General features: G+C 39.4%; 1 protein-coding gene across 1 annotated transcript; it reads left to right on the forward strand.

Moving 5' to 3' along the window:
• Positions 1-93: 93 nt before the first annotated feature.
• On the forward strand, positions 94-21,416 carry kif1c (kinesin family member 1C). The gene is made up of 24 exons (XM_056745966.1): positions 94-643; positions 7,890-8,020; positions 9,034-9,110; positions 9,480-9,659; positions 9,762-9,827; positions 9,924-10,102; positions 10,612-10,723; positions 11,076-11,153; positions 11,822-11,887; positions 11,976-12,054; positions 12,250-12,328; positions 12,418-12,566; positions 12,656-12,816; positions 12,903-12,982; positions 13,297-13,372; positions 13,465-13,544; positions 14,283-14,377; positions 15,312-15,395; positions 15,592-15,772; positions 15,967-16,039; positions 16,178-16,276; positions 17,256-17,426; positions 18,609-18,974; positions 19,117-21,416. The coding sequence occupies exons 2-24, from the start codon at positions 7,918-7,920 to the stop codon at positions 19,990-19,992; spliced, it is 3,510 nt and encodes a 1,169-aa protein (XP_056601944.1). The 5' UTR covers positions 94-643; positions 7,890-7,917; the 3' UTR covers positions 19,993-21,416.
• The last annotated feature ends 1,034 nt before the right edge of the window (positions 21,417-22,450 follow it).

A 22,450-nucleotide genomic window follows, 5' to 3' on the forward strand; every position in this document is an offset into this window, starting at 1 on the left:
TTTTATGTGCTAAAGAAAAGGATTTTAAACTGTACTAATAAGGATAAATCTCGGGCGAAACGGACTTTTAATTTGTCTGCGGAGCCGCTGACGTCACGGACTGATCTTTGGGAAGAGTGACGGAGCAGAGCTCCAAACTTTTATATACCGGTGACTTTATAACTCTTCCATCGTCGTTTATATGGATCTGTCAATGCACTGAAGAGTGCTAAACTGCTTTGTTCTTGATCGAAACATCGTTAGATTGTTCGACGAGGACATTTCTTCTGATTTTAAGTTTTTGTGTGTGAGCTCGAGCGGAGATTTGGGAGAGTCCTACTACTAACGTACTCATGCGGTTTCTATATGTGTCCTTTAAAAAAATGAACAACACTTCCGTTCAGTAAAGGATTCACTTTTTTATATATTTTTACTAGTTTTTATTGTTTTGTATGTAGTCTTTGGGAATTCAACTGAACGGAAAAACTTCCACCCAACTTTTTTTCGTGCAGTTGGTCGTCGTGTGATCCAGCAGGTGGAGAAACACGAGCCGCTCTTTCATCAGATAAAAGCTCCACAATCCATCCAAAAATAAATCGGATTTCTTTGAAAACCTGGTTTTGATTTCAAGACTTGGCGACTGGAGATAATTCTTCAAAAACGAGTAAGTGGTGAAAATCACACACATACACTCGTCTGTTCACTGTATTTTCTGACAGGAATGTTGGAATTTCTGTCATGGCAATAGAAGTAATCCCCACAGGAAACTCTTTACATGTGAATAAAACATTGTGGCTCCTTTATGAATACGTTGACCTCTGATGATGTCTTTATATCTCCTTTCCATTATATGGGAGTCTATAGGGATTTCTACAGGATTTTTCAGTTCTGTTTATTCTGGCCGTCCTGTTGAATGTTGTAATATGTTAATTTGACTGATGGGAATGTTGTATTTGATGTCACACTGCTGGACAGTTAAAGGGTCATTCCAGGAGGACCTAAATGAGTTAAAAGTCCTTTTTAACATACTGGTAAAAAATAAAAGTCCCAATTGGAACTGTGTGTTTTACATCATCCAATTTCTTATGTTCAATTCCAAAAGAAAAATCAAATGAGGATTCTGTATATTGTCAATGAATGATAAAGTGTGTATAATACACTGTTCAAGTAACGGTGTGTGATCTTGATAAACCTGTTGAGTTACTTAGTTTTTCTGGTATTTTTTCTTAGTTCCAGGCAAGATCAATTTATGCTTAATCTTATTATTATTAAATCTTCCTTAATCAGCTATTAATATTTCTGACTTGTTAGAATACAGTTTTTACTCTCACTGTGGTCTATTGCACTTTAATTGAAAACTGTGCTTGCGTGTCTGTATCCTCCACTGCAGCTGCTTGTCTTTAGTGACTTTATTAAAAGGTGCATACACACATACTCACGCTTAATGACAGACTAACATTCCTCAGGATCACAAAGGTATGCTGTTTCTGTCTATCTACTGTTAGCTGTCTCTCTCTTTCTTTTCGTCTCGTGGCTGCTGTCCAAACACAGAATCTGGCAGAAAGTTAATTGTACGGTTTGCTCAGTCCGTAACGCGGCATCATACTTTGGCCCTTACGTACTTGGTTTAGTAAAACATTCCAAAACATATCCGTTTTTAGCAGTGGTCTGTAAATACTTAACTCTGACATATTTACAAACTATAATCAAGAGCCTCGGAATCAATTTTCATTGGCTTTGTGTTTGTTTAGATGTGTCTCCAGTTGATCGATTGAAGTTGCTCAGTGATGGAAAAGAATGAGGTTGAGCACACAAGAGAAGCTAATAATTTGTGTGACTAGTTGGAAAAAGTGTATTTGGCGTTTTGAGACCCTACTGACTCGACCACTCGATTTCTAGACATCTTCCGTAGGGTTGGGAATCGAAAATCAATGCCAATTTGGAATCTGTATCAAAAGGAATAGGATACATGAGATAGAAAATTTAATTCCACTTATCATTTCCTGTGTGCATATTTTCAGAAAAGTAGTTGCGTGATCTGCTGATATCTCAATAAAAGCTCTCATGAAAATTAGCGATATTTTTACTATAGTAAGTAACCATAGTTTAACTGTAGTATTTGCGTTAAAGCACAGGAACCACAAATTACCCATAGTTTCATTATAGTAACTAAAGTGTTACTAATAAATAACCATGATGATGAGGTTCAAATATGATAATACAAATTGTAATAATACACCAAGACATTCTATGTGTATATATAAAACCGTGCTAATTAATATGTATATATTTAGCAAACGATTCAATAAGCAGGATAAATGATCATACAGGTTAAAATCTAAATGTTGGACTACTGTGGAATCGAAACTGGAAATCGATAAGAATCGAAATCGATAAGCAGAATAGTAATTGGGATCGCTCATAAACCCTTTAAAAGTGACATGAACTTTGACAGTTCCAGTCTCTATTCACTTTCATTATATAGTATTTTGTAAATATCTTCTTTTGCATTTTAATGTAAAGGAACTTTGTGTGCCATGTTATGAGGGTGAGTAAATGAAACGGAAGTTTAGTTTTGGGCGAACCTAAGTAAATAAAAACAAAGTTCAGAATTGACAGGAAAATTGTCTTCGATTAGCATTTGTCTTATATCAGTTTGGATCGGTCTGTTTGTTCAAGCAGCAGAGCATTGAGCCATGATTTGATTCTTTGCTCCAGACTCAAAAAAAATGTGTTCCCTAAATCACTACAATGTGACCAGCGTTAAAGTACCAAACGCCACAGAAACTGGTAGGGGAAATGGAAAAGTGAGCAAAAGGGCATAAAACAGGGAGTGGATGACGCTTGCATGTAACTGATAGGAAAGCCAATATTTTGGCATAACTGAAAATAAATCTTAACCTTAATGCCATCGCTGTTTGGGTGCCAACATTCTTTAAAATATCTTCTTTCGTTTTTGTTCTACGACGAGAGGGTGAGTAAATGATGACAGAAATGAATGTTCATTTTTGTGTGGCTAGGTAGATGTTCTATTCTGCAAGGACAGAACAAGGGAAAAGCCAAATAATGAAGCGCAACTAAGTTACAGTTCGTGCACAGTTTGGAAAGCAGAATAAATACAGTGTGCTTATCAACTTTTAAAAAGAGGAGAAATGTTTCCTTTTTGTTGATGACATCAGAGGCTGTGCATGCACCAAGCTTTGTTTCTGGCTCCTTACTTCAAAAGAATATTGTTGAAAATGAATTATTGATTAGAAGTATTTAATTAGCGCATTTGTGAGGAATCCAAGCCTTCTGTGGGGGAAACATGTTTTCCGAAAAGCAAGACACAAAGTTCAAACATGATAATTTCTTCTCGTCTATGTGATTCATTAGCCATATTTATATAAAATTGATGTGTAATACTAAATTTCTTACAGTGCCTGGATGACCCAGGTGGTTATTGGAGAATAACTAACATTGGAATGATGCGACTAGCAAATGAGAATCAAGTATTGACACTAAAATCTGGTCTTGAAGCTGACGGCTTTATTATTTATAATATAAAGGGAGACTTCGACCGAAAATGAAAATTCTGTCATCATTAACTCACCTTCGAGTTGTTCAAATCTGTATTAATGTCTTTGTTCTGATGAACACAGAGAAAGATATTTGAAAGAATGCTTAAATCCAGACAGATTTTGCCCCCTATTGACTCCCATAGTAAGGGAAAAAAATATTAGTCTAAAGTGCCCCAGAACTGTTTGCTGTCCTACATTCTTCAAAATGTCGTCTTTTATGCTCAACAGAACAAAAAATATGATAAAGTTATTTTTCCTACTATGGGAGTCAATGGGGGGCAAAATCTGTGTGGTTATAAACATCCTTCTGAATATCTTTCTCTGTGTTCATCAGAACAAAGAAATTGGTAAAGATTTGGAACAACTTGAAGGTGAGGAAATTATGACAGAATTGGCATTTTTGGGGGAAGTTAAGTTATTCCTTAACAAAGCGTCTTCCGTCCAGGGTATCCAGGGTACTGAAACATCACACGTCTGTCGATTTAACATTCAATTGAATTGCAAGCAAGCAAATATTTGGACACCACGCTAAATCTCAATAGACATGGACTTTAAATTCACAGGAACCTTGATGATCTGATGATCTGTTGGAAGGTTAAAGAAACACAATGTTGAGTCGTGCGATGATCTGCGCACATGTAAGCAAGCAAATAAATCCAGCAGTGTGTAATCTCGGCTCAGTGCGTGAGTCAGAAACCGGTCTGAAACTTTAGATGCGCCGCATGGCCGACAGTCACCTGCTGCGCTTGCATAAGTCAGTGATATGCGTGTAATGTAAGCTATGAGTGTTATGCGGCCTGTGTCACAGTGTGTTTGTGCCGTCTGAACTGAAGGGTGTTGCCTGCTTCTTACAGACACTCATTGTAATACAGAAACTTGAGTGACAAAGAGATAAATCCATGCTTTCCTTGAGTGTGCACTGAATACTTGACTTGTACACTTCACATAGAATATTAACAAGATGTAGTTTCGCCTCCCTGAAGCTTGGACATACAACTAAAGACACACACAGAGTCCCTCAGGACACATTGCTGACTGGATACAGCACCCCATGCCAAACAGCTAATGCCTGAAATACACACTGGAATGTGTTTACAATGGTAACATGCATGTGTACTTACACTTGACTCCAACACAGGGCCATGGGATCCCAATAGTACTAGACCCCACTGTAACATCTCAATAAAATGGAAGGAAGGAGGCGGGAACCGGAAGACATTTTATACATTTAATAAATTAATATAACAGCCGGCGGCCCCTCACGGACGACCGCCGGCGAACAAAACATGAACATAAATATAAATACAAACATAACATAAGTTCGGGCCCGGTCCTCTCTCTTCGACGGTCCGGTCGCTCGTTCCTTTTATATGCTCCCATCTCCTACGTGATTCGAGGCCGGTGTGCGCACAGCTGGCGCTAATTCACAATTAATCACCGGACTCGAACCACGGTCTCGCCCCGCCTACTCTACTACATACCCCCATCACCCCTCACAGGCCGGGGGTACCCCCGCGACTGTGCAAGCTCCCTCCCCCTCCTTCGGGGGGGTGGGGGGTATGCAGCGACGAGACGAGACAACGGAGACGGGAGCCCTCGGAGCGACCGGAAAGAGAGAGGGGAGAGAGGAAAAAAAAAAAATTATAGTCCGGTTCCCCGACATGCTGCGGCTTGTTCCTCAACCAGCCGGAGTACTCTTTCGCGGTGCCTTGCGGTGGCCCTGGGGCTTCGGTGGCCGGCGGTGGCTCCTCCTTAATCTGGGAGTCGGGGCGGGTTCCCTGTCCCCTGCTCCTCCCCCTCGGGTGACGGACGCAGGTTCCGGCCTCTGGCGGACGGCGCCAACTCCCCCGCTCCCGCTTCGACGAAAGCCACCTAACCTCGTCCCAGGGGCGCGGCAGCAAAGGTCGCCGTTCCACCGAAGGTTTGACGGTGGCCGCACTGTGCTCTTCCGTTTCCCAGAGCCACCGCTTCGGGCAGCCACTGGCGGACGCCCTTCGTCCACGCTGCCCGAACTCTCCGGCACCGCGAGGCCACTCGGCGGCGAGGACTCTCCGACAGCATGTCTTTCCTTCCTCCCGGGTTTCGGCACCAATGTAACATCTCAATAAAATGGAAGGAAGGAGGCGGGAACCGGAAGACATTTTATACATTTAATAGATTAATATAACAGCCGGCGGCCCCTCACGGATGACCGCCGGTGAACAAAACATGAACATAAATATAAATACAAACATAACATAAGTTCGGGCCCGGTCCTCTCTCTTCGACGGTCCGGTCGCTCGTTCCTTTTATATGCTCCCATCTCCTACGTGATTCGAGGCCGGTGTGCGCACAGCTGGCGCTAATTCACAATTGCTCACCGGACTCGAACCACGGTCTCGCCCCGCCTACTCTACTACACCCACCCTTCTAATATGCATATCCATTTTTTTTGTAGGGCTGCACTACAATTAGTTGCAACTTATCGATTGCATAAATTAAAAATGTTTGTTTACAAAATATATGTGGGATGTTCTGTGCATAATGATTATGCATAAACACATAAATGCATGTATAATAAAAAAATATTATTAAATATTTATTTGAGTATATATAATATAAATTATATATATGTATATAAATAAAGAAATGTATATGTAAATATTGGCATGCATACATATGCTTGTATTTATAGCTATACCCATAATTATTATATACATATCCGAATCTGAAGGAGGTTTATTACAAAGTTTGTTTACACACACAAGAAATTTCTCTTGGCGACAGGAGCTTAGTGCAGTGTACACATGGTGCAAACATAGATGAAAAAAAAGAAATATACATAAAGAAATTAAAATAATAACAATGATGCACTATATACAAAAGTAAAAAATATAGACAAAAACAACATTTAATTGTGTTTCCCACGGGATTTTGAGAGACTCTGGCGCTGATGACGTGCATATTTGTGACATCATCACGTGCGTTTGGTCTAGTGTTGGCCCTAGAAATCGGTTTCGTTACCACTCTCTGATCTGTCACGTTATATTGTATTTTAACAACTAAATGCTATTTTCACACATTATCTGGCCCCCATAGTCTAATTAATAAATGAATGAGAAACACTGTAACACCCACATATATTATATAAACAAAAACTTTTATTCTGCAAACGATTGGGATGTAACAATATTAAAATCTCACTGTACGATAATACCTCGGCATAACACCCGCGGTACCGTATTCATTGCAATATTTGAAATGGCAAATGAGGACTATGAAACTTGCCATAAGCATCCTCTTCTCTTTATCCTCTAATCACAACGGTTGCTTAGAGGTATGAGTTAAAGAGAGGAGTTCAATGAGGGGTTCAAAATCCCTTTTATAAAATAATATAAACAGACCAGATGGACCTTGACACTGGCAACAGCTATCATTTTTTCTAACTTTCTATGTCGTTTCATACAGTCATGTAACCACATTTATTGAGACAATTTTGCTATTGCGATAACACGATATGGAGAATATTGTTACATTCCTTGCATGTGATACGTTGACACTAATCGTTGTGCAACCCACATTTTTTTATTTAGACAGAATATTACAAAAACAACCTAATATTAATGACTGATATTGAGAAAGCCTGTAACACAAAGTAAATTACAGTAAATGATCTATAATATTGGTGGATCCATTGTCAAATGCTGTGTTTTCAGAGTCAACGGCTGGGCTACAGCGTGTTCACTGTTCAAACGTGACCGTACAATAACATTAACATGTGTGACGGGTCTTTGTGTTGCTGATGTGGCTGAATAAGCATTATTTTCACACTTGTGTGTGTTTTTTGTGTCTGTTGTAATGGCACAGCTTGAATTATCATGTGTTGTAGTATCAGTGTTTGTTGTAGTAAAGCGTTTCATTATGTCCTGAGGTCCTTTTCAGTGTATGTGTTTGACTTGACAAGCGCACACGGCCCATTGGCTGCTGTCCCAACTCTCGTCCTTGCTTTAAACCAGGTGGCAAAAAGTGATGAAAGGTAATGAGGGACGTGTTGGTCAATATTGGAAGAAGAAATTGTTTTAACAGTTGCTCTGTGATACAGGAATTGGTGATGGCATTTATATTATTTAATATTCTGGATTCTACTAATAATTTACAAATATTCAATAATATCAATGTGTTGTTCTATGTATAGCATTTATACTGTGTTAAATCCTCCTATATTGTCATGTTTATTATATTTTGTCATGGTGGAACATGTTTTGACAGATGGGTTGACCTACTTATGAGATGTTTACAGTAATGTACTCCAATCCTATGGGTTGGAAGAATTGTAATGAACAGTGACCGCAATATACAGCTTCTTCACAGGTGCCGGGTCAGCTGATAGGTGGTTGCCATGGCGTCATCGGTGAAGGTGGCGGTGCGCGTGCGGCCGTTCAATAGCCGCGAAACCAACAGAGGAGCCAAGTGTGTGATACAAATGCAGGACAAGAGCACATGTGAGAAACACACACTCGCACATCTGCCGCAAATGTCGGTAATCAAAACACATATATTAGATTTCTAAAGAAAATGTCATGTTTTAATTTGAGCTGTCAAGAGATTAATCGCATCCAGAATAAAAGTTTGTGTTTACATAATATGTGTCTGTGAACTGTGTGTCTATAAATCCAAAATAAATATGCAATGTACATTTATACATATTTAGGAAATATTAACCTGTATTCATTTATATTTACCAATCATTTAAATGATATATAAAAAAATACAAAATGAATGAGATCAGTACACAGACATACATAAGGTAAACACAAACTTTTATTCTGGATGCGATTAATCGTTTGACAGTCATAATTTTAATTCATTTGACAGAACAGTTTTCATACAAAATGAGTACCGCTCTTGAGGTTCCTGTTTGTATGACAATAGTTTGGGCTAAAATAAATATAGCTACATAGATTGCATCATCATCTGCTCTTTTCAAGTGATCTATGAACACTTGTTGAGTTCATGTGTTTTTAGTTGTGATGTCACAACAGCTTTGATTTCTCAATGAGCCGTGTTTCAGTTCATGTTTCATGAGATGGCCTTTTTTCAGAAAGATTTATTATCATGTTAATATCCCAAAATACACCAGCGTCTCCACCCTCACAGGCAAAGGAGGGAATTTGGGAGAGCTGGGAAACCACAATAAGAAACCGCTGCACAATATCGCCGCCTGCCAGACCTCACATTCCTGCTCTCCTCTACACAACATTTCCACCCTGATCTCTACTTCACTTTAACCTGCAGTCTCTCTCTCTCTCTCTCTCTCTCTCTCTATCTCTAGCAGTCTGTTGGCTTTGTCGCCCCTCCAGCACAAACACTGGGCTGTGTTTGAGCTCAGGACTTTGCTCCGCTCTATTGTTACCCAGCAGCTCTTCTCCACCCTCTGGTTTCCTTCTAAACATCTCTTCCCACGGGAATTTTCCTTCAGAGCGAAACTGATGTTCTGTACATGTGTGTTTTACAGGTATTAGTAATCCCAAGCAACCCAAGGATGCGCCCAAAAACTTCACATTTGATTACTCATACTGGTCTCACAGCTCGGTAAGTTTTCTCTTCCAAACCGAGGCTGCGTTGTGATTTGCACGATTATAGTAGCTATGTATTTTTTCCAAGTATGCATCTGTTTTAGCTTAGCGTGCCAACAGCTCCATGTGCTACAGAAGGGGACGAGACTGCAATATTTTTTCCATAACAGAAAATGAGGACGAACAGTTTTAGGGCTATGAAATTAAAAGTTCATTAATGATGGATTTCATTTCACCGGATACAAACTCAGTGTCTGTCAAAGTTCTGAAGCCCATTTTGATCATGTGGCTTTCTCACTCCATGAAAAAAACACTTTGTGAGCCTTGTTTATCAGTCACAGAAACACTTGTGGACACAAAAGAAAAGAGCTTTACTCTTTCACAGGAAGAGGACCCGTCCTTCGCATCTCAGAGAAGGGTGTACCAGGACATCGGCGAGGAGATGCTGCTTCATGCCTTTGAGGGTTATAACGTGTGTATCTTCGCTTATGGACAGACTGGAGGAGGGAAATCATACACGATGATGGGGAAACAAGAACCTGGGCAGCAAGGCATCATACCGCAGGTATTTTATCAAGAAGAACATGAAATGAAGGATAAATCATTGAATATGAATTATATATAGAGTTATCTACATGAACACACTATTTAATGATTTGTCCTATAGATGTGTGAAGATTTATTCCGACAAACAGCGGCAAACACCGACCTTGATCTGTCCTTCTCTGTTGAGGTTTGTCTTCGTCTTTTATGTGTTCAAAACACAGCAAGTAAAGAATAAATATCCTGTGACTTTATACATACAACTATTTTGTTGTTGTCTTTGTAGGTCTCATATATGGAGATTTATTGCGAACGGGTTCGAGACCTGTTGAACCCAAAGAGCCGAGGGGCCCTGCGCGTGAGAGAGCATCCTATAATGGGCCCTTACGTTGAAGACCTTTCCAAGATGGCCGTCACCAACTTCACTGATATTGCCGACCTGATGGACACGGGCAACAAAGCCAGGTGTTATAACATAAACAGAGCATCGGTTTTGTGTTTCTTTCACAAAGCTTTCATTTCTTTACTATTAACAACCTGTGCGAAAAACTTTTTCTACATTTTCATGCTAATTTGTGAAATACTGTAGCGCCCCTTGTGGAAAAGCTGATAATTGAAATGTACAGAAGTGGCTGATGTTTGCTTTTATTGCTCCCTCAGGTCCAATTAAACCAATCAAATATGAGTTGTATTGTACTAAACAAACAAAACCCTACATTTTTTTATTGGACAAACTTATTTATTTGGCACAATAAGCAAACTACAGCATATAAGGGAACGTTTGTATAACTTTTTGCCAAGCTTCTTTAAATTCGCCTGAAACTTTGGCTATTTGTTAAACTCGCATCATTGGTTCAGGCAGGTCACAGTGTCTACACTTTTTAGGGAACTCAACCTATTGATGGCTTACTTATATCTGTCATCAGTGTGGATCGTTTTTTTTTCTTCTAAATTGTATTTTTTATCATTTAAAGGACCGTTGCAGCTACAAACATGAACGAGACCAGCAGTCGCTCTCATGCCGTCTTCACCATCCTCTTCACGCAGCGCCGACACGACAACATGACCAACCTGGACACTGAGAAGGTATGTGAGAGATAATGGAGAACACTCGTAGGGTGTGTTAGAATGTCATTCTGTAACAGGATGCACTTCAAATACTTTGCATAGTATTCAAAACTTCTTATCGTTGGGAATTCCCACATGATCTGTAAGGATGTAGCTAGAGCTCACTCTACGAGTTTTGTATCCCACAATGCAATGTGCTATACAACACCTGCAACTTTCACTGTATAACAAATGGTTAACATTTTAGATCTTACGAGTTTGACAATAGACAAAAAAAATGCCTAATATGAGTGCTTAAGGTGTACCAGTTTACAATCATGCTTATTTTATTTGTTCGTTTGTTTACTTTGCTTGTTCTGGTTTGTCTCAGGTGAGCAAGATCAGTCTGGTTGATCTGGCAGGAAGTGAGAGAGCAGACTCATCTGGAGCCAAGGGCATGAGGTTAAAGGTCGGTGTCCAGTATCATCCTTGTCTTCAGTTAAAGGGTTAATTCACTCATTAAACTAAATGTCCACTCGCCCTTACGTCATTCCAAACATACATGAACACAAAAGGTATAGAAACAATCAGAGTTTAAGAAGAGATTAACATTCTTCAGAATAATATCTGTAACTAAATTACTAACTAGTTACTGTAATTTCATTACTTTTCCCTCCAAAAGTAAAGGAAGGGTTACTCTTATGTTTTCTGTAAATACTTCTGGTATAACTGAACTAAATACTGTGTAATGTATACAACATGTAATGGACATCAAAATGTACTTTAATGTATCTGCCTCATTTTTGTTCTACTTTGGTTAGTTAATAAGAATACTTTTGGTTTTATATCATTTATTTATTATCATGTCTATCCTTGAATCGCAGGACTAATCAAGGTTTATATAGGAAGTAATAAGTAATAAAATACTTTTTAACGAGAGAGAAATCGAATTACACCATTGAATATGCAACTAGTAATGAATTACTTTTTTAGAGTAACTTACCCAACACCATTTGTTATATACCAAATACAGTGTAATGGATGTGCCATAAGGGTCAGTTTTTGGTCATACTTAATCTCATTATCCTACCTGCCGTTCGCCCACATGTCGAGTATTGAAGTCGGTCTGTTTTGTAGGAGGGAGCCAATATTAATAAATCTCTCACAACGCTGGGGAAAGTCATCTCCGCTCTGGCAGACATGGTGAGAAGAACTTTTTCTTTGAGACGCTTCCTAATTTCCTATATTTGAAGTTCTTTCTGATGTGTAACAGCCGCTCTCCTCTCCACAGCACGGCACAAAGAAGAGACGCTCGGACTTTATTCCCTACAGGGACTCAGTGCTCACGTGGCTTCTGAGAGAGAATCTGGGTAAGTCGTGCAGTCTCGAGACAACTACGAAGATAAGTTTAAAAAAACATTTCAAATATACTGGAGTCCACACCTGAGCTACAACAATACAGATGACCACTGCTGTCAATCAAAGTCCATTAGAATTAAATTAAAAGTGCTCTCACATTTGTGACTTGTGCCGTTTCCTGTTTAATCGTGTGTGTGTGTTTGAAGGTGGAAACTCTCGCACGGCCATGATAGCTGCTCTGAGCCCGGCAGATATTAATTATGAAGAAACGCTCAGCACGCTCAGGTGAAACCTCTTTCTAATAACAGCACATTAAAGCCACGTTCTGCTGTATAAACTGTCTCATCCTGAGCGCTCTGTGCGTTCTTCCGCAGGTATGCTGACAGGGCCAAGCAGATCAAGTGTAACGCTGTGGTCAACGAGGATCCAAACGCTCGTCTGGTCCGGGAGCTGAAAGATGAGGTGAACAGACTCAAACACCTCCTGCTGTCTCAGGGACTCAGCAACCTCATCACCGTCTCAGGTAAAACACATCCGGCACCATGCAAACACCTGTACTGTGTTTAACTCCCCCTAAATGTTTGATGGAGTCTCGTGCTCTTTCTGTCGCAGGGTCTGCAGCAGGCCAGCCGGCTTTGGCAGACACGTCAGGTGCGCTGAATCAGCCCTCGCTCTCGTATGTTCAGACTACCTCTGATGCACCGATGGAGGGCGAGACGCCCGCAAGTCCCAATGAGCTCATCAGCAAAGAGGAAGCGGTTGAGAGACTCGAGGTAGGCGATGTGGCTTGCATATATTTGATCAACTTTTCAAATTGTGTAAGCCAAAATGGCTTGAAATCATTGTTTCTGTGTGTCAGGAAACTGAGAAGATCATTGCTGAGCTAAATGAAACCTGGGAGGAGAAACTCAGGAAAACAGAATCGATTCGACATGAGAGGCGAGTAAACATGCAACACACGTGCACATGTGTTTTAAAAATACAATGACATGATGTACGGATGCATACCTTTCTCGAAACAACACACTTGAGCCTGATTGGCTGGTTTTACAAAATTGATGGTTGTCAAGACACCTTGTTTTTGATCCAACTAATGGGAACCAAAACGTCTGTCCAACTCCAAACTAGTTGTGTTTTACACAGATGTACTGAAGTAGTGTAACAGGCTTTGTAACTAGCCATTAATGGCACAGGACTAGCCTAGTCATCACTGAGGATTACACATAATGACAGAAGTTTTGATGACACATTAGGGAGTCTCTGCTGGCTGAGATGGGCGTGTCTGTGAGAGAGGACGGAGGAACAGTGGGCGTCTTCTCACCCAAAAGAGTGAGTCTCTAACTCCACAACATACACACGTGGACACACAATGTTGTCTGCCAGAGATGTTTAAGTGTTTCAGCATGTTTTTATTTTTCCAGACGCCCCACCTGGTGAATCTGAACGAGGATCCGCTGATGTCAGAGTGTCTGATTTATTACATTAAAGATGGAGTCACCAGGTGACAGCATGACAAGTTTTGGATAATTTCGTTATTTTATATTATTTTAAAGGGAAACATTTTTATTCCGCCACCATTTCCTCCCCCCTCGAGTTGTTCCAAATCTGTATAAGTGTATTTGTTCTGATGAACCCAGAGAAAGATATTTGGAAGAATGTGTATAATCGATTTTACCCGATATAACCGGACAGATTCCCCCCCCATTGACTCCCATAGTAAGAAAAACTACTTTTTCTTGTTTTTTTTGTTGAATACATATATTTGATATTTGGAAGCATGTAGGACAGCAAACAGAGCACTTCTGACTACCATAGTATTTTTCCTACTATGGGAGTCAATGGGGGGCAAAATCTTTCGGGTTATAAAAATTCTTCCAAGTATCATCAGAACCAAGAAATTTATGCAGATATGGACTCAACTCGAATGTGAGTAAATGATGACAGAATTTTCACTTTGGATGAAGGATCCGTTTAAGGCACGGTGGACCCAAAACGTGTTTGTGCATTTAAACAAAATAATTAAGTGACATTTATTTTAAGAAACGTCAAATGTTTATTTATTGTTGTGTTGCCTCTGTGTGGTGGAACACGTAATGCATTGTATAATGTGATTATTTCGTGTTTAAGGTTATAATGTCCATACGTGACCTAAATGTTCAAGTTCTTCTTTGAGGTCACAGTAAAGTACAGTAGTTCGTACAGTACTTTGGTTCTCACATCTGCGTTTGTGCGTGTTTAGGGTCGGGCAGGAGGATGTGGATATTCGTCTTAGTGGTCAGTTTATAAAAGAACTACACTGTGTCTTCTGCAGTGAAGTCAATGAGAATCAAGAAGGTAAGAACCCCCACGTGACAGTCATTGAAGTGCATTCATTTGTAATCCATCCGTGCAGAGAAATCAGAGTCTCAGTTATCTCACTAGTTAGGGCACTAAACATGGAGGCAAATTGCAAAATAAAGAGAAATGTTTCTTCTCTTAAAGTGGCTGTAACTCAGAGAGTTTCTATAAATCTCATGTTAATCTTGAGTACTTACAGAATAGTATCACACCCTTCATATAACCTTAAAGTCTTTAGTTTGATCGCATTTATAAAAGACAGATAACAGCTGTACGATTATTTCTGAAAACATACGACGCGTGCGGGGGGAACTAAAGCTTGAGCGCACCCATTGCCAACAAAACGTATGACTACCACGTGCGGTTCATGTCCGGCATATTTTAGCGCTGGGACCCCGCCATCTATCAGATTCAAACGATCTCCAAATCCAGCATTACTGTATATCGACCGTTTATATAACATTATTCACAGGGCAGCCAATCTTTATGGTAAGCAGGTCTTCCTTTCGCTCGTCGGTTGACGTGTGGGCAGGCTTGATCTTTCGCCTTGCAGTGGGAGTGCTTTTCTTGAAGAATTGCCCAATAAGGGACTAAGAAAAGTTGTTAAAAAACTGATTTTCATGTTCAAAAAAAACTTTCTGAAACCTATTAGAAGGCTGGGGGAGTGTATCGAGCACAGAAATACTACCTCAGATGTCCAACTCGTTTTTTGACAAGTTGACCATGTCAAGCATGAGAAGACCACACGTTTAAATTGCGTTGGCAAATAATTAAATATTAAACAATATTTAAATATTATTTAAAGGATTTTAGAGAGCTAGTAACCTTATTCGAGTCAACGGTAGAATGCTGAGGGTACCTGAAAAGTTGTTGTCATATATTAAGAATGTTTTAGCACAAAAAGTAATGTGTTATGTTTGTGTTCCTGCAGTGGTTGTGAGCCTGGAGCCGTTGGTTGGGGCAGAAACGTACGTCAATGGAAAGCGAATCACTGATGGAGTTGCACTGAAACAAGGTAACGTGTCACTTCACGCTAATTTATACATTGTGAACAACATTTTAAAAAAACAGATCGAACATAAATCTATTAAATCAGCCATCAGATCAGTTATTGAACTTATAAAATGATATATATATGATATATATATATATATAATAAAATATAAAGAATAAACACGGACCTATGCAAGGAACCTGTCATTCTGTCACAGGTAATCGTATAGTGATGGGCAAGAACCACGTCTTCAGATTTAACCACCCCGAGCAGGCCAGACTGGAGAGAGAGCGCAGTGCCGCGCAGGACCTGCAGGGGGAGCAGGTGGACTGGAGCTACGCACAGGAAGAACTGCTGGAGAAACAGGGCATTGACATCAAGCAGGAGATGGAGAAGAGGTTAAACACGTTTATGTTAATCATGGCGAATCATGGAGAATGTATAAATGTAACTGAAATAAAAAAAATAGATGAATGTCCAGAACAGTCTTTACAAAGCTTAGACAAACTTAATACATCGATGAGCATAAATGAATCTGGTTTTGCAAGCATGCAAAATCAAAAATAAGTGCATTTTTTATTTTCTCTTTTAGATTGCAGGATCTGGAGAATCAGTATCGTAAAGAGAAAGAGGAGGCCGACCAGCTCCTGGAACAACACAGACTGGTTAGATTTCTACAGAAACACATCAAATTACTTTACTACCACATGAAAAAGCTCCAAAACGCTCTCACAATATACAGAATGCACAATTAATCTTCACTCAATGGATGTGCTTCATTTAAACACACTTTCTGTATGCAGTATGCCGACTCAGACAGCGGGGACGACTCGGATAAACGCTCGTGTGAGGAGAGCTGGAGACTCATCTCTTCTCTCAGAGAGAAATTACCAGCCAATAAGGTTAGACCCAAACACAGGCTCAGAACACGGTTAAGAGCACTTACACATCAGAGTCCCACAGACCGTTGCCGTGGAAATACTGCACTTTACCGCAGACAATGTGTGTGTCATTTTGGAGGTGAGTTTGACCCATGTGAAGGTCAGACAGATGCTATTCAATTTGAATCTCTACTGTAGTCTGTAATCCACATGTGCATGTATTCAATCATATATCACGATATTGAACACAATTCAAAATGCTTTAAATAATTAGAAGTATCTTACTATCTAAATTGTAAAAGAGGACAAATGTTATACATTTTTATCAGAACTAAGACATGGAAGCCCAGAAGATATTGAGTGAAAAAGCTCAGATTCTTTATGATTGTTTTTGACAATTGTGCTCTTTTCCATTTGAATTAGTTGGAAACTGTTGGTTACGTTTATGAAAAAAATTGTAATACAAAAAATGTATTTAAATTAGTGCTTTCAATCGATAAGAAAAATAATCTGATTAATCACACGTAACATTAATGTTTTTAGATATACTTTTACATTCTAATCATTTCACATAATATCTCCAGATTAATGCAGAAAAAAACAGATTTCTTTAAGAACATCATTTTATGACTGAAGGACAACATTGTGATATTAGTCCTGCAACTGATGTCTCCATTAAATAGATTATTTTTTCTTTATTTTAACGAGCGGGGAACCACAGACTGGGTCGGCTTCACCTATCAGAGCGTTTCGGAAGGAGGGATTTTATATAGACCGGAAGAGATCCAGTTGTTTTGTTAGTAGAGGGACAGCGGTGAACAATAGACTTGAAATATGTGCAATATAAAGTGTTTTTGAAACTAGAAACATGAACATCCATTGTTAAACACCCAAAAAACATAATCAAATCTTAGAAAACAGCAAAAGACTGGCTCCTTTAAGATGTCATGTTAAAAAGCAAAAATCAACTCTGAATGGTGTTTTCACTGTTGTTTTGCAGATGCAGTCTATAGTAAAGAAGTGCGGTTTGCCCAGCAGTGGTAAGAGGAGAGAACCTCTGCGTGTGTATCAGATCCCTCAGCGGCGCCGTGTGCCCGGCTCACAGGAGTCCAAACACAGACTCAGCCTGGAAGAGCTTCGCACGCAGGCTGTCAAAGAGATCTGCTATGAGGTACTTCAGTGAGCGCACAAGTAACTTTCAGTCTGCCTGGAAACAGTCACAAGGTACCAGAGACAAAAAGACGAAATATAGAGCTGAAATAATGGATCTGTTAGACACTCTTAGTGGCAACACAGATGAACCAAGTAATCCATTTTGCACAAAAAAAGTTTCTTAATACTTGTGCGCTATTTTGGACACTTTTGTCCATTTTAGTTTTGTGTCCTTTTTGTGTTCATGCAAACATCATACATTTTGCAAAAGATGTGTATTTTTATTTTTTATTTTATTTGACTCCATTTTTCTTTCATAAATGTTTTTTTAAACTAGGCACATACAATGGTTATACACATTTTTAAGTCTATGGAGCATTTCAGTTTTCATGTTTCTGATGTATTATACAGCACGGCCGGCAAACCAAACAAAAGATACAGCTATAACTGTGTTTATGTGTTAGTATAGATGTCAAAGTGTAGTTTGTATGTGTGTACTGAACATTTTTTGTGTGTGTGTATTCATACAGACAAATCACAAATCCAACACCTTATATTCAAGTCACTGTAGCTTACTGAGATTTGGAAATATCTTTCTTTCAAACATCCCTTGTTTGCATTATTATTCATTAAGAAAAAAATTCTATATATATAAGGTGAGCTTGATTTTGAAGCCCCTAAGTACAGTTTTCACATGTCAACAAACATGGTTAAAACTTTGAAAATGAATGGATTTCTGGTAGTTATGAACTGGAAAGGATCTGTTTAAGACATTAAAAGTTAGTAAAAGTACAACAATTTAAATATATAATCATTTTATGAGGGTTTTTTTTGGATAGAAAATCTGACACTGCTCAAAACATTATAATGCAATAAAAATCATGTCGTTGTTTATTATTAACATATTCATGATTGTAATAATAAAAAAACATAGAATAATATTTAGAATTACAAATTATTTCATTAAAAACAACAGGTTCACAATGTAAACAAACTGGTGTTTAAAGGGTAAAAATTCAAAAAATTTGTGAATGTTTGGTAGTCATAATAAGAACTGATGCTAGTGAAAAGAAGTCATTAAAAGTAAGAAAAAATATGGATATATAATCTTTTTATGACCGTCCATGTCCAAAGTGTGAGTTTTTTAAATCGATGCACAAGCGCTCAATCATGTCAGCGTCTTCGTGTTTCTCCTCTCAAGGTGGCTCTTGGAGACTTCCGGCACACGCGACCAGAGATCGAGGCCTTGGCCATCGTCAGGATGAAGGAGCTCTGTCGCACGTACAGTCAGAAAGACCCTCAGGAGAGAGAGAGTTGGAAGAGCGTGGCCAAAGATGTGTGTGAGACAGTGGGCATCGGTGAGGAGGAGGGAGATCGAGAGGAGAGAGCCTCAGGAGCGGCGGTCGGGAATGAGGGCGGGAAGACGGATATGGGTGAGCTGAAGGCTCATATCGATAAACTGACTGATATACTGCAGGAGGTGAAGCTGCAGAACAATATGAAGGATGAGGAGATCCGATCGCTGAGGGACCGCATGGTGAAGATGGAGAAGATTTTCCCCGTAGAGGTAATCATTGAACTCTAATGCTCCAGGTCTTGTTTATGTGCTCAAACACATCACAGAAAATGACATTTAAAGTCCACAGATTCTGTTCATCAGCGTAGAAAGGTGTCCGTGTAAACCTTATACACACCCTTTTGTTTTTCAGGGAGATGATAATGATGATAATGATGACATCACAGTGGATGTAGCCAGTGGAGACGACCCACCGCCACAAGACAGCAGACGGGATGAGGATCCTGGGTATCGACGGGGTCGGCATCGCTGGCAGTACCCCGACAAGTACCAAGACCCTAAACGTCGCAGAGGATCCGGATATCAACCGAATAACGCCCTCTACAGCCCTCCATTCCAAAACAATCCGTTTAGCACCCCATCATCTAGATTTCAGAATCCATCATTCAATTCCCAAGCACGCAACCCGAGTGGCCCATTTCTCCCAGGCACTGGACGGTTCCTGCCACCTCAAGAGAGACGGCTTCAGTTCCCTTTTAAGAATAATCCACAGCACAGAGGCTTCATGTGGGGCCCGACTGCAAGCCACGGAGGGGCCGACGGAGGCCAAGATCCCGCCCCAAATACCGACACGCTTCACACTTTCCAGTCCTCTCCGACTCCGAACAAGGGCCAATGGCCCAACAATCATCACCAACAACGGCGTAACCACGGCAACAGAGGCTACAATAACCGGGGAAACAGGCAAAGGTCACGAAACAGGGGACGGAACCCATTCGAGGGGTATATGAGCAACGAACAGGATGGGAATGTTGACCGAAGAGATGGCGGGTCGGGGCAGCACAAACAGGGGCGAGAGCGGTACTCCTGGTACAATCCAATTTTCGGTTCCGACCAGTCCGTTCCCGACGAACATCAACAAAACAATCAGCACCAGGGCAGGCAAGGTTTCTACAGACATCCCAACTCGCACTACCAGCCCTCTCACCAGCCAGACATCCCTCCAGATATGACCTCATATGGGTTCGAAGGTCATCCCAATCCACCTTCAGAGTGCATGGAGACCTGATTGATGGGTCTTTGGGATGATATGAAGTGCTGGACATTCTGTTCTCCAATGGCATTGGAGACACCCAAGTGACTTTCCCTGCTTCTGGACGAGAGCCTGTTTTTAAGCTTCATTCATCATTTTGCTGTGGTTTGTTGTGGAACGGTTAGATCATGAAAACAGACCGGAGCAACATTTTTTACCGAAACTCAAATCAAACGTATTTTGTACCGTCAGCATTTTTAGGAATATAAGTGTCCACCCACACAATGTATATATCGCAGTTCTGTACCTGCACTCGGCGTGCTTTAAGAGTGATATTTTTATGTGCAAACCTATCTGTACGTTACTCACTTATATGTATATATCCATACATTGATTATATTATATATTTGCAATGGAGTATCTAGTAATTCAACGGTTCTTTATGACGCACAATGCACTGCCATGTTGACGTTATAGCTTGTAAAGCTTCTGTACATTTGTAAAGTTCTGCTGGATATTGAATCAGTTTACATTGTGCCTGCTGAAACGCCAAAGAATTGAGAGATCTTGAAGCCTTTAGGCTCATAAATACTATTGATGCTGACGTTTATATTATTAGACATTTTGCTAATATCGTTTTGTATTGTTGGATATTAAGGTTCACGCCTTCTTCACCTGTTGTTCTTTCATTTGGGATTCAAAGACACGGGTGACAATCTTTAGACAGTTGAGTACAAATGATGGGGTGACAGTGGCTCTTTTTTCTTTGTGTGGCACGGCCTGATAAACCAACAAGGAATCCTGTTTCTTATGTGAGGCGCGATTAACAAGTAAATATAATGAATTTGGAAAGATGGTAATGATTTTAGTAGTGATGTGAAAGTTGTAGTTTTTATGCCAATAAGCATTGATGCAAAGTACAGACAACCAACGAGAGTAAAGACTCACATTAACCCCCACCTGATACAACTGGATACTGTAGTTGAAAGAGAATATCTGTCTGTGTGAATGTAGCCTTACATTTATACCCATGGCAGATGCTTTTATCTACATTTTTTATCAGTTTTTTATTGGTCTGTGTGGCTATTATATATTATTATATATTTGCAAGAATTTTCAGTTCGGGGGATCTTTGAGTACCATGGTTGGAAAACTTCAATGGCAGTCAAAGGTGCCCCAGAACTCTTTGTTTACCTAAATTCTTCAAAATATTCAAAATAACAAAAAATATATTTTTTAAAACTACGGTAACCAATGATGTTCCAGAACCGAAAATTGCTGACATTCTTCCAAATGGCTTTCACCGTGTTCAACGATACAAAGAAATGTATACAGGTTTATGCGGCTTTTTGTCGCTCTTCGCAGAATTTCGCTTACGATTCTTGTGTCATGCGTGTTCTCATCTGACAATGATATTCTTTGCAAACAAAGAATAAAATTATCTTACAAGTTTTCCTTTACTGCTCCTGCTGTGTCCTAATTAAGCTTTTTAAACATCAATATATATTTGAGAATGTACTTTTAAAGGAATATTGAATTGGGGATCCTGGGATAGCATCGAATCCTCTGTTAACATCTAGACTGTTCATTTGTTTTTTAACTGACATTGAGATCTGGGTGAGTGCTTATATACACCATAGCTTACCATATATGTATTTTGTGGAAGTTATACAATGGTAATGCAGCATCATACTTAATAAATAGATGTTAGATGACAAATATTAGCTTATAATCCTTCTGTTTTTATATCCTCAGCATTTGAATATAACAATGTCTGTCATAAAATAGCGAGCAAAATAAACACTGAAGTATTTATGAGTTTCACTGAGGAGAAAGAAATGTGTGTAGTCCGTCAAACTCTGTTCATATGTTTAAAAGTTTGATTGCACAGTGTTACAAATTGTTGTTTTGCCCAAAATTTTTTTAGTTCTTGTACAATTGTGCGGTGCAAGTTATTGTGGTAGCCTAATATTTATTTTCTCAAAATTTAGTGTATATTTAGCTTAAGTAAATTTGGGCTTATTTCATTAATATCGATATATTGCAAATAAACACAAACTTTTCAAAACAAAATTTCACATTTAAAAAAATATATTTTCCAATCGTCACTGTCCGAAAGTTCTAGAAATGTCTGTAGCGCAGGGAAGGTGGGATGAAACGATGATGGGTGACTACGTCTGGAACTTGGTTGGAGAGAACAGTATTAGTCATAAGAGACAAAAACCATTTAGTGAACACTTCTGAAGTTTTAGACAACTCATTTTTAGTGACTGTTAAGTTAATCTGTTGTTTTGAGCACAGTGTTACGTCAGTACTACAGCAGTATAAGACCGAATTGTGCTTTTCAAAAACTTGTTACATTGTGTTATCAAAGTTTGAGAAAATGTTATTCTTCCAGTAGAAGATGATACATATTTACATGATTTGTTACATTTATTTCCCCTAGCAGATTTTGATGCAGACTATACAGGTATGTATGAATTTTGCATTTGCT

This window comes from Triplophysa dalaica, chromosome 4, assembly GCF_015846415.1.
Source record: "Triplophysa dalaica isolate WHDGS20190420 chromosome 4, ASM1584641v1, whole genome shotgun sequence".
Taxonomy (NCBI): Eukaryota; Metazoa; Chordata; class Actinopteri; order Cypriniformes; family Nemacheilidae; genus Triplophysa; species Triplophysa dalaica.